Below are 12,861 nucleotides of genomic sequence, written 5' to 3'. Positions count from 1 at the left end.
GGCCGCGCCTCCGGCCGCCCCTCGCCGTCGACGCCAGCCGCGCCGCCCCGCGCCCGAACCTCCTCCAACGAGCCTCCCCGCAGCCCCGACGTCCTCTTCCTCCGGCGATCCTCGACGTCTCCGGCGAGAGCTCCGGCGAGCTCAGATCTGGCCTCGGTTCATGCGCCGCGAGGAACCCTAGATCTAGCGGTTGACTTTCCCCCCTCTCGTGTAATTTTTTTGCAAACTTCATCATGCTATATCTCCGCATCCGTAGCTCCGTTTTTGGCATATATCGTATCAAAATGTTCATCTTAGAGAGTACATCATTTTATCTCATTGCATAATTTTCATTTGAGTTCATTTTGATGCCCGAAATGCTGTTAGAAGAGTGCTACTTGAGATATTTGTCAGATCTGCTGCTCCATTTAGATATTTGTCATTTTTGCCATGATTATTTTGTGCATGTTATGCCCATGAGCTCTACATATGTTTTGTTAAGGGTTTTGCCATCTTTCCAGAGATGCAACCCATGTATTTTTGAGATGTGTGTGGTGACTAGCACAAGCTTGCCAAGTGAGGCATTTGCTAATGCTGATTTCAGGGACTTAGCATTTCCACTAAGTCCTTGAGCTGTTTATCTCATATGGTCATATGTTCATGTTGTTTCCTAGTGATCTGTGCCTCTTTTGAGGATGATCAGTAAGGATGTTTTGTTAATCTTGTAGTGCTCTATCCATCCATGTCTTTTTTGTAATTATGGAGCACCCTAGCTTGAGTCAATCGAGTTCTACTTTTGTAATTTCGTGAATCTGGACAGATTGTCTACTTGTTAGCGATTTTGCCGATGATGTTGTAGTTGATCTGTGCATGCTATGCTATTGTTCTTGCCATGTCTAGCTTGTATTTTGTGTATTCTTGATTGGTGTATGCCTAGCTCGTCATGACTTGCTCTGTAGTGAGTGCATCGAGCTTGTAAACATGCCTACTTGATATCTGTTTCAGCATGCTCCAGTTTTCACTAAGTCTGAGAACTGATTATGTTTTTGCCATGTTCACATGCTTGCAAATGTATTTTCTGATCCCTTTTGGCTCAAGGTCACTAAGGGACTTTTGTTAAGCTCTTTGAGTAGCTCCATGCCATGCTTTACTTTGCCATGTTCAGGTCCTGCAGCATATTGTTTTCATGCTCCGAAGAGTGCTATCTGATCTGAAATTCCAGACAGTGTTAATTTCACTAAGTCTGAAATCTGTTTACCAAATGCATTTTTGCCATGCTTGTTTGAACCTGTTATTGGATGAATTGGCCGTAGCTCAGTGCTAGACTTTTGTTAAGCATCATGAATGGATTCCTGCCATGTATTTTGTTGTCATGTTTGGGTGCTGTAGCATGTTCATTTTGTTGCATTTAGATGACTACTTGCTGTAAATCACAGACCGGTGTCATATTTGAATTGCTTGCCATTTTCAAACCGTAACTCCGATTCTGGCGTTCTTTATATCGTTTTCAAGCGATTTCATCCCATCTTTCTAGTGGCACACTTGGATTTCTAAGTTGAGGTCAGGTTCATGCATTCCTTGTCAAATATTGCATATGCATCCCGCATCGCATCCCGCATAGCATATCATCCTTGCATCATATTGTTTGAGCTTTGCACGTGGTTGATTGTGTTCCGTTTGCTTGTTTGTCTTGTTTGGGTAGAACCGGGAGACGAGCTCGCTAACGACGAGCCCGTTCAGTTTGCTTTCGAGGATCCAGTCAACTCTGACAACTTTGCAGGCAAGATGATCATACCCTCGAAATCACCACTATCTTTGCTTTGCTAGATACTCGCTCTTTTGCTATGCCATGCTACGATGCCTACCACTTGCTTTCAAGCCTCTCAAATTGCCATGTCAAACCTCTAACCCATCATGTCCTAGCAAACCATTGATTGGCTATGTTACTGCGTTGCTCAGCCCCTCTTATAGCGTTGGTAGTTGCAGGTGAAGATTGGAAGTCGTTCCTTGTTGGAACATTATTTACTTGTTGGGATATCATTATATTGCCATGTTATCTTAATGCATCTATATACTGGGTAAAGGGTGGAAGGCTCGGCCTCTCGCCTAGTGTTTTGTTCCACTCTTGCCGCTCTAGTTTCCGTCATATCGGTGTTATGTTCCCGGATTTTTGCGTTCCTTACGCGGTTGGGTTATAATGGGAACCCCTTGACAGTCTGTCTTGAATAAAACTCCTCCAGCAATGCCCAACCTTGGTTTTACCATTTGCCCCCTAGCCTTTTCCCTTGGGTTTCGCGGACTCGAGGGTCATCTTATTTAAACCCCCCCGGGCCAGTGCTCCTCTAAGTGTTGGTCCAAACAGAGCTACTTGCAGCGCCACCTCGGGGCAACTCGAGGGTTGGTTTTAGTTGTACGTAGTGTTCATCTGAGTGTGCCCTGAGAAAGAGATATGTGCAGCTCCTATCGGGATTTGTCGGCACATTCGGGCGGTGTTGCTGGATTTGTTTTAACCTGTCGGAGTGTCTTGAAGAACCGAGGTACCGAGTCTGATCAGAATGTCTCGGGAGGAGGTCTATTCCTTCGTTGACCGTGAGAGCTTGTCATGGGCTAAGTTGGGACTCCCCTGCAGGGATTTGAACTTTCGAAAGCCGTGCCCGCGGTTATGGGCAGATGGGAATTTGTTAATGTCCGGTTGTATATAACTTGAACCTTAATTTAATTAAAATGAATCAACAGTATGAGTTACTGTGATGGTCTTTTCTCGGCGGAGTCCGGGAAGTGAACACGGTGTTGGAGTAATGCTTACGCAGGTTGTTCTCTAGTTTCTCGTTCGCGCTTTGCCTCCTCTTCTCACTCTCTTTTGCGAACAGGATAGCCACCATATATGCTAGTCACTTGCTGCAGCTCCACATATTTTTACCTTGCCTTATCTATAAGCTTAAATAGTCTTGATCGCGAGGGTGCGAGATTGTTGAGTCCATGTGGCTCATAGATTACTTCCAAACCAGATGCAGGGCCTGATGTTTCTGCTCCGGATGACGCGCTTGAGCTCAAGTGGGAGTTCGACGAGGACTCTCAACGATACTACGTGTCTTTCCCTGATGGTCAGTAGTGGTGCCCAGTTGGGGGTGATCGGGACCGTGTCGCATGTTGGGTTATCTTTTATTTTGGCGCCGTAGTCGGGCCATGAGTATTTGAATGTTGTAATGCTATTTATGTACTTTATGTGACGTGGCGAGTGTAAGCCAACTATGTATCTCCTCTTTATTATTTATATTACATGGGATGTTGTGATGATTGCCTAACTTGCGACATTGCTTTTAATACGGTTATGTCTCTAAATCGTGCCTCGACACGTGGGAGCTATAGCCGCATCGAGGGTGTTACACATCGCCATGACGTAAACTGTGACATTTTTCTCTACAAATTGTGCAAGGGCTAAAGAACATGGTAGTACTCGGAAGATGGCGGATTACAGAGGGAAAACAGAACAAAAGTACGTAAGAAATGCAAACAAATAAATAAACAGCCTTCTATTTCTTCTTCCCAGCTTTGCCCTCCTTCCTCCTGACAATCTCGTCCTGGTACCGGATACCCTTCCCCTTGTATGGCTCCGGAGGCCTCCACTTCTTTATGGTGGCAGCAAACTGGCCGATTTCGCTCTTATCGTACCCACTCACGATGATTCTCGTGTTCTCCTCCACCTTGACTTGAAGTCCTTCTGGGACAGCCATCCGGACAGGGTGCGAGAATCCCAGGTTCATCACCAGGTCTTTGCCCTCCACCGTCGCACGGTACCCAACCCCCACTAACTGAAGCCTCTTGTCAAATCCTTTTGACACCCCCACGATGATGTTGTCCGTCAGGGTTCTGCATTAACAACAATTTGCAACCGTGTTTTTAGAACAACTTCGAGATGATTGATCTAATCCAACCAACCAATAGTTACTTTTATTTAGTTAGCGAATGAATGTGCAAACATCATTCTGCTTCTGTACAAGAACATTATGCTCTTATGATTAACGACAGCAAATTTAGGTACCAGTGACAGGGAAAAAAAGGAAGGCCTCCTTTGGTTTGTAGGGATCTTGTAGGAATTCCATATGATACAATTTTCAAAGGAAAAAAAATCCTATGATGCCCTTTGGTTTGTAGGAATGGATTCCTATTCCTATGTAGGATAGGATCCAACCCTTCACATTTCAAAGAAAAAAAAACATTAGCTTACACTCAATGGAAAAAATTCCTATCCTATGCATCAAGTGGCATCTCTTTCTCTATAGGAATTGAGATGCATGTCATCTCACTTCCTATGAAATTCCTATTCCTATCCTATGAATCAAAGGAGGCCGAAAGGGTTGGCTAAAGCTTGACTCAAGGAGTCAAGGGTTGTCTAAAGCTTGACTCAAGGAGTCAAGGGTCAAGGGATCGATCCATGTTCACAAACAGTGAAGGAGATAGAATTTGGTCTTATATCAATCTACCATCATGCAAAAAAATAGTTGTAGTGGCAAATCCCTTGACACTTCACAAAAAATATATCTTTCTTTTCCATTTATTTAGTTCCCCACCTAAACTAGATTTGTTTGCCTTGGTATGAATAGACAACAGGGTACCAAATGTAGGAAATAAATACTTCTATCCAAATCTTTTGCAGACATGTTACAAAAGCCCTCTCTGTTTCTTCCCCACCTACATTGAACAATTTTAGAGCTAAATAAAGCAAGATGACCACCTACATTTATGATTGGTGAGACAGGATGTCTCCCAAAGAATTTAAACATTGCTTTCTGGAATCTAGAATCTTGTAGGAGCTAGTAAGAGTAAAAGGTTGTGCAAATAGCATATGTGATAGAACTTCATTTTCAGGCACTGGTGGTATCACAGTGTAATTAAATTTTTTTTTTCATACTGCCGCTCTTGAGTGCAAGAAGTGATGGCTAATATATGTGAATTGTGACAAGAGCAGGCATCACAAGTTAGTACTCACTTCGGGTATACAAGAAAAGATATGGAACAAACATACTGAGCAGTGACGCAATGACAGTGAAATAAGCAAACTCATTTTGCAGTTTCTGTTGTCAGTTTTACCTGAAAAGGCCATGCATCTGATTCGCCCTTTTGGTTTCCACAGTCTTGAATACTCTCAATTTGCCAGTCTCTTCTTTCACAACTTTTACTTCGGCGGGATAGTTTAATGTCAACTCTCCTAGTGGACCCTTAGCTTTGACAAACTGCTCCTCTAGTGTTAGAGTAACATTTGATGGAACTTCAATCGGCTTCTTTCCGATTCTAGATTCCTTGCATTCCACTGTTTTTCTAATGAAACCAACTCTGCCAGCAGGGATAACACGAAGAAGTATGCCTTGTGACTTCCCAAGGAAGCCAATTCTTGAATTGCTGTTTTATTTCCCACAAAAATAAGATTCGTTAAAATATTATGTATTTTGCATAGAAAAGCACAAGCCCTTACGTCAAAAATAAGAACATGTTACTTTCGCTGCAGACACATTAGTAAAGCGAAATACAGATAAAATCATGAATGCTCAGCAGGACTATTTTTAGTGAGACCCAAAGACAAAATGATATAAGCTACAAAATCTAAAAACCGGTAGCTAAAAACATGACCCTGAACCATTCACCTAGCATGAGTACCACTCCGCTTTTCTTGCTCGGTAGTAACAAAATAAGATATTAAAGACACTTGTTTCAGTTCTGCACAAAATCCACTCCTTGTTTGGAGCTCAGCTTATCAGTAGCATGATAAGGCAATACTTCATTTAAAGCTTTTGGAAAGCTAGACCTTCAATAATAAAACAACCTGGAGGTGACTTTGCAACCCACGAATCTGGGATATCAATATCTGTATACACGGTAATGAGGTTGTTCCAGAACGGTCCTATGATGAATAACTTCATGATCCACACCATTTTGCGGATACAAAGATTTGGGATGCTAAATGATAGATGCATATTGTAGGCGGATTACCGGCCTATGGACGCAAGTCAAAATGTGGGAGTACTATTAGTATACCCAAGGCATTGGCACATTGAACTAAGTAGCAGGACAGTAGTGCCCCATCCACAGCCACAATCCTAGTACTAACACAATGAGCAAAGTCCCCACACGATTACGTGCCTCCTGATTTCTAAGCGTCCGAGAAGCCTGAACTTACTAGTACTACTTGGTAACCAATCTACTTACACAGCCTATTGGCAGTCCCTAAGCCAATAGCATCGGAATCGAGAACTACTTATTCTCGGCGAAGCGACAAGATAACTGCAGCCTACAACGAATACAATTGCGGGTGATCCGTCCAGGACCGCCTGCGCGGGTGGAACCACGGCGCTCCGTGCATTTCAACAGAGGGAACCAAATCGAAGAAAGTGGCGAAGAAACAGATAGACTCGTCTGTGAAGACATCGATGAGGGGTATAAAAAGTAAGCGGTACCAAGGGAGGTGGAGGGAGGGGGAGAGGGACGCCATGGACGGGCTCCGTGTTGCCGCCGCTCGCTCGGTGTGCGCGCTTCTTCTTCTTCTTCGGGTGCAGATTTCTTATCCTTTATCCACAGAAGAAGGGGGAAGAGGGTGGCAGGGGGCCCAGACGCTTCAGACCTCGGTCGACTCGGACCTGACACAGTGGAACGCAGGGGTTAATGAGGTAATATCACAAGAACATCATAGAACTTATGTTGGATGTTTAGTTTTGTGTTAAAATTATGAAAATATGAATTTATGGTCATCCAACTTACGTTTTCGTTTTCATGTAAATACGGTCCGTATCCGGACGGATCGCACGACTGGAACCATTTTCTTTACAGAAACACCCCTGCTTTGTTCTTAATTGCACAGAAGCCCCCTCATCAGCACATGTGGGTCGCACTTGGTAGAGCACTGAGAAAAAAAGGCCGAGCGCACGTCACGCTTGACAGAAAAATGAGAAACAAAACTTCAAAAAAAAGAAAAATGGGAAACAAACAGGGCCGTGTGAGGCTTGGACTCGCGATGCCATGCACGTGCATGGCCTGAGCAAACCATTGTACTAAGCACGTCTTTAAACAAATATACCATATTTCACTTTTATAATGTAAGCAGGGATCAGCTGATATTTTCACAAACTTGCAAGCTAGGGTCACCTACTGGATGCGCGGTACTAACCACTGGAACCTGCCCAAGCTTTGTTCTTTTGTAGTTTAAATTTATAGGTTTTCATGCCAAAAACTTTTGAATTCAAAATCCATTTGAATAAATTATGGCGAAAAAAGTCCACTCATCCTCGAGTAGTCGTGGTTGCCAACATATAAAATTCTAGGTTTCTCATTAGACACATGAAAAAGTATGGATTCCAAAATGGCAAAAAAATCGCTCATGCTTGAAATGGTTGAAAATTCTTCCACGCAAACCAACAAATTTTTTGTTTGAATTCGAATAATTTAAAATTTAGAAGTCTAGATAAATAAAATATATAGCATAATGATATATCATTTTATCCTGATGTTTGTCCATTAATTAGCTTGCAACTGGCCCAGGTTTGAATCTTGTGTAGGTTATATTTTTGCCAAAAAAACATATTTCAATACAAAAATACGCAAAGTGTTTGTGCCTCATGATTTGAATTCTAGACCTAGAGGTGTGAAGAAAACTATCCTACCGCAACAGTACAAAATTGGATTTTAATTTTAAGTGACCCAAGTCCATTTTGACATAGGAGTTCAAACCAACCATAAACAATTTGTGCGGAATGAAAAAAATTGTGCACCCTCTAAATTCGTTTACTTAACTTGATATTAGAGCAAGCTTATTGCTAACATCATTGTTCTCTTTGTATATGCTTGAATTTATAGTTGTCTCGGCTAAAAAAGAATTTATTTGTCGCAAAAAAAGAAAAGAAAAATAATTTGTTTGTCGGGTTGAACAATATAACAGCATATGCATCTCAATACTAGACAGCAAATGACGTCCAGTGTGGTGGTTAAAACGTGACATTGGACTGAAGAGGTTGCTGGTTTGAACCCAAACAACACGATTAATTTTTAAATCTTCAAATCTTTCTCACGTCCACTGGCAGGTGAGTCCCCTATAGGTCCGATTGCCAAATGGGACCCACAGACTTAATTATCAGTACTTATTACGTGTGAATGAAGTATACAGCCGCAATTATGAAAAAGCTGAGGGTGTTTCTGTAAAATGGACGTTACACATGTTATACCAAACACCTCCTCCACCAACAGTCGTTGATAGTGGGGCCATGCATGCATGGCACGCCATGCAAGCGGTGGATATGCCCGCGTACATGTTTTGTGACCGTATTTGCACCGTAACGCAAGTTGGATCACCACAAATCTGTATTTTTGAAGTTCTAGCACCAAATTGAACATAGAAAAAAAGTTATGTCACTCCCAATGATATTACCTCGGGGTTAATTGATAGGTTTTCTTCAAAAAATTACCATATACTCCCTGTAGCGAAGAGTATGGTATATTAATTTACAGATGGTGTGTCTTGTACATAGCTGCCTAAAGCTCTAAGAGCATCTCCACTCGTTCAGCCCCCGGTGCACCCGGCGATTGCATTTTGGCGTATGCGTCGGTGGTTTTTTCGCCCTGGGGGCGATCCAGCTCCTAGCCGCGCCCCAGGTTTCGGCCCCCAAACACCCATAAATTCAAACTCGTCTTTCCCGCTGCCAAAAAACACCATAAGTTCGGCAAATCATGTCACAGTTCGGCGATCAAACATACACGAAAGTTCGGCGATCAAAAGAAAAGACGTGTAGACAAAGGAACACATCAAACGGCAGGCTCCTCTTGCGTGGGACTGGTGAGTGTCGACGAGCTCGGCGTCGGCGTACTCGGCGTCTGTGTGGCTTCTATGCTCAGGCTGGTGGTCAGCGGCGTGGCTTCATCGCTAGACGTCGGCATTGGTGTCGGCGTGGGTGTAGGGGTGGTGGTCGAAGCCGGCCCACGCATATGGTTCAGGATGAGGCTGCGCTCCGCCAGGTACCATTCCTTGACCTGCTTCTCCATCGTCGACATGTCCGCCGACATCAAGAACGCCAGGTCGGTGTTCCTCTTCTTTGCGGCGACGTTGATCCTGAGAAGGTCAAGCTTCACATCCTCCTTCGTCATCAACGCTGACCAGCGCGCGTCGGATTTCTCCTCCCTCTTTGCGGTGTTGTTCTTAGCGTCGGAGATGCACTACTTGATCAACGATTGCAGCCGTTCGACAGCAGGTGTCGTGTCCCTCGCCGTCTTGGCTCTTTTGCTGCCATCAGGGCGCCTATCCGCCACCCCCGGGGTAGGCACGTCCGGCTTGTACGTCTCCTTGGCCTTGACGAGGGTGAGCCGAACCTCCCTCCACTTCTCGCACGACTCGATCCTGGAGAACACATGAAGGAACTTGAACTCGGGGTCTCTAGTGTCCTGCCGACACATGGTGAACAATAGAACCATGTGCACAGCCGAAGAACAAGGGTCGGCGAAGTACACGGCGAAAAAGAGCTGAGCCGACGGGCCGGGCATACCCGACCCTCGATGTTGGCGCCGCTTTCTGAGCGAGCTGCGACCTCCTCTACAATCCCATGCCATTTGTTGTAGGGCACCTGGATGATCGCCCAATGGTTCTACATGGCCTTGTCCCTGCGCTCCATGTGGATGGTGGTGAAGTAGGGGTCGACCAACTTGCGCTCGTCGAACGCCGTTTGGATCCTTCTCCAATACATGTCGGTGTTCTGGTTCGCGCCGGTGATCGGGTCGACGCCGACGGTCTTCCATGCTTCGGCGAGGCACATGTCTTCCTTCGATGTCCACTTGATGCGAGGCTCGCCCGGCTTGGCATTGGCCGCCTTCTTCTTCTTTCTCCCTTTCATCGTTGGCGTCGCTCTGCCTCCTCCTCCGCCTGTTCTTCATTCCCCCTCCTCCTCGGCATTGTCGAGCTCGTCGTCCATGTCGGCGTCCATTATGTCGTCTTGTGCGTGAAACCCGGGGCAGGAAGCGGCGGCGACCGAGCCGCTTGTGATGATCTCGTCCATGTCAGTGTCGGTGTTACTGAACTGCGGCGTCGAACCGTGTCCAAACGACAGGGCGCCCCGGCGCAGAGGAGGCGCAGGCGAGGCTGAGTACGCCGACGGCGAGTAGTTGTACTGGGTGTTGAGGCCAGTGGTGAATGCGAGGGGGGAGGGGTAGTGTGCTGGTCAAGGTTGAGGTCGGAGGGCGAGGCACGCGGCGGCGCGCCATGAAGGCGATGTTGGGTTTGAACCCTCCATGCGCGTCATCGTCGGAGTAGCTGGGCGATGGTGCATACCCCCATTGCGGTGGGGGCGGCGAGAGGTTGGCCGGCGATGTGACACTCGCTTGGCTCCCCAAGCGGCCTGTGGGCAGTAGCCGACTGACAGGTTCATCATCCCCGTGCGAAACTCCTCTACCTGCTCCGCTGCCGCCGCCACCACCGCCATGTCCCTGGCTCTCTTGACGATGAGCCTGTTCCGCCGGTCGATGGTGACCACCTCCTGGGGCTGAACATCCGTCATCCACTCGGCGTTGGTCATACCCGACGGTCTTGCCATCGGGGCCCTTGGCTTCCTCTGCTTCGGCTGGGTGGCATCGGCGGCGGCGGCGCGAGGGGCAACATATTTCTTTGGTGGCATGGTGACTGGTCTGATGAGGAGAATGGTGGGAACGACAGGGGAGAAGGGGCAAGCAATGGGGGGAAATGGAGGGAAAGGGCGGGGAAAAAGCGGGAATATGCCTGGTGTCGCCGACAGCGCGGGCCCACGCGCCTTTTCGCTTCCGCCAGCGCCCCAGGCGCCCCGGGAGGCTGGGTTCGGCTGGGGTTCGCCGGCTGTAATTTTGGCCCAAACCGGTGATAAATGAGGAGTTGGGAGCGTGATTGGGCCGATTTTTCGCCGCCGGCACTAAAAAAGGCGCCCCGGGGGGTGTTAGGGGGTGGGTGGAGATGGTCTAATGCACTCCAACGCTGACTCTCAAGCCGCCCGAACATGTTTTGTCCTTCGACGTGGTACCTGTCCGCCAGGGTGACCATTTTCATATTAAGCACGCAATATATTTCATATTAAGGAAGCAGGATTTCATAATTGAAATACATCAGAGTACAACATCATATAGCTTCGGCACTCAGCTACCCCATTACACAACTGCAGCAGCATCAAGTTTCACATGCAACATCTATAACCTTTTGAAATTAGCACCATAGATGGTACATAGACAGATGAATCTCATTTGAAAAACTGCTGAAGCGGAAGGCAAATATTGAGCCTTCATTGATGTTGAAGGTCTTTGCAAATTTAGGCCAGTGCCTCTGGATGATTGACCGTCCATCCTCCGTCCTCTTCAGGAACACTTCAATATTGAACCGCGGGTGTTGTATCAATACCTTCCTTGCCGCCTGACCATACAGGTGGTTTGAGAGGTAATCATCAGTGAACTGCTTTGGATAGGCTTGAAAACAAGGATGTGCATAAATATCTTCTCTATATTGGAAATGGGGCAAAGGAATAAAAAGGCAAGGTATAATAGTTAGTACCATGCTATAGTGTTGTCTTCTTTATTCTGCAGACAAAGATCTTGTTGTTTTTTGTCGCCAATTTATTTATCCTAACAATCTTTCTGAGTTTCTCGACTTAATTGATATTCACGGACAACTCATTTCCCCATATGCAAAAAGGGTTGAACAGTGGGTCAAAACCTATGATAGCGGGGTCTACATGTGCAAGATCAAATTGTTAAAAACCTAATATTTAAAAAGAATAAGTGGAAAGGTGTGTTATTAACTACAGCAGGCCTAATATTTAAAACAAGCAAACTTAGTCATTCAAACATGTATTGTGCAGGTCTAAGTACATTATTTACTGGCCTTGTTTGGATCCATGGGTTATAGTTAGTGTAAGTGCATCTAGTGCCACCTTTAGTTGGTTTTGGAGTATTGACGACAAACTTGGTTGAGGGACTAATGTGTTGGTGAGAATTGCAAGATAGCACAGGTAGTAGTCCTATATTGATTCGGTTTACCTACCAGAGATGACCCCTAAAAATGTGTGAAGACATTGAAGATAATGGTGGTCTATGAAGAGGTTCACATTGAAGACTATGACATGAGAAGACATCGTATGAAGACTATGGAGTGCGAAGACATAGTTGTTTCGTAGTTTCCTTTTCTTCTTTGTTGAGTCATAGGAACCACCGTACTGTTAAGTGGGGTCCAAGTGAACAAAGTCAGAGTGACTAATGTGATGACCAACCAAATCCTATGTCTTCGAGCCAAGACAATGAGAGCAAATCTTATCCAGAGCTGGATGAGTCAGCTTTACTTGTATCCCAAGTCAAGCTGTCGCGTGTGTTAGAAATCTGACCGTTGGACCCATGTCAGTTCCTTAGTGACCCAGGGTCATTTCGGACTAATCAGGTCGGGTTGCCTCCTGGCTATAAATAGCCCACCCCCTACACCATAAATTGGTGGCTGCTCAGAGTTAGTGCATGGCTTTTGTCGTTTGAGAGCAACCCACCTCTGAAGCATTTGAGAGAGAGATCCTTGCGAGGACAAAGCCCATAACACCCAGAGCCAAAGAGTGTTAGGCATCACTGAAGTCTTTCTGTCCGCATGATCTGAAGACTTGTTACACTTGAGGAATGTGAATCCTCCAGCCGGTTAGGCGTCGTGTTCTGAGCATCCAAGAGTCATTGTGGGTTGCCGGTGAATGAAGTTTTTGAAGGTTTGGAAGTCTACCTTGAAGCCTTACTAGAGTGATTGGGCGAGGACTGTGTGTCCTTAGCTCAAGGAGAATAAGGTGAAGACGCGGTCTTCTGAGTTAAATCTCAGCCTCCCTAACTGGACATACACTTATCACAGCAACTGGAACTGGTCTACCA

General features: G+C 45.8%; 1 protein-coding gene across 1 annotated transcript; it reads right to left on the bottom strand.

Moving 5' to 3' along the window:
- Positions 1 to 3,355: 3,355 nt before the first annotated feature.
- LOC119285727 (50S ribosomal protein L6, chloroplastic-like) lies at positions 3,356 to 6,588 on the bottom strand. Its single transcript, XM_037565054.1, has 3 exons — positions 6,432 to 6,588; positions 5,071 to 5,379; positions 3,356 to 3,849 (listed from the first exon to the last, which is right to left on the bottom strand). Exons 1-3 carry the CDS (start codon positions 6,464 to 6,466, stop codon positions 3,513 to 3,515), a joined length of 681 nt encoding a protein of 226 aa, XP_037420951.1. The 5' UTR covers positions 6,467 to 6,588; the 3' UTR covers positions 3,356 to 3,512.
- Between the last annotated feature and the right edge of the window lie 6,273 nt (positions 6,589 to 12,861).

Source organism: Triticum dicoccoides, chromosome 4A (genome assembly GCF_002162155.2).
Source record: "Triticum dicoccoides isolate Atlit2015 ecotype Zavitan chromosome 4A, WEW_v2.0, whole genome shotgun sequence".
Lineage (NCBI taxonomy): Eukaryota > Viridiplantae > Streptophyta > Magnoliopsida > Poales > Poaceae > Triticum > Triticum dicoccoides.
Note: the sequence above shows the minus strand (reverse complement) of the source record. Positions and strands in the feature narration are given on the sequence as shown.

Coding starts and splice junctions, on each gene's coding strand:
- LOC119285727 (XM_037565054.1), bottom strand. CDS start 6,466: ATGGCGTCCCTCTCCCCCTCCCTCCACCTCCCTTG. Junction 5,380..6,431: donor CCCTCCCTCCACCTCCCTTG/GTACCGCTTACT, acceptor GAAATAAAACAG/CAATTCAAGAATTGGCTTCC. Junction 3,850..5,070: donor CAGATGCATGGCCTTTTCAG/GTAAAACTGACA, acceptor TTGTTAATGCAG/AACCCTGACGGACAACATCA.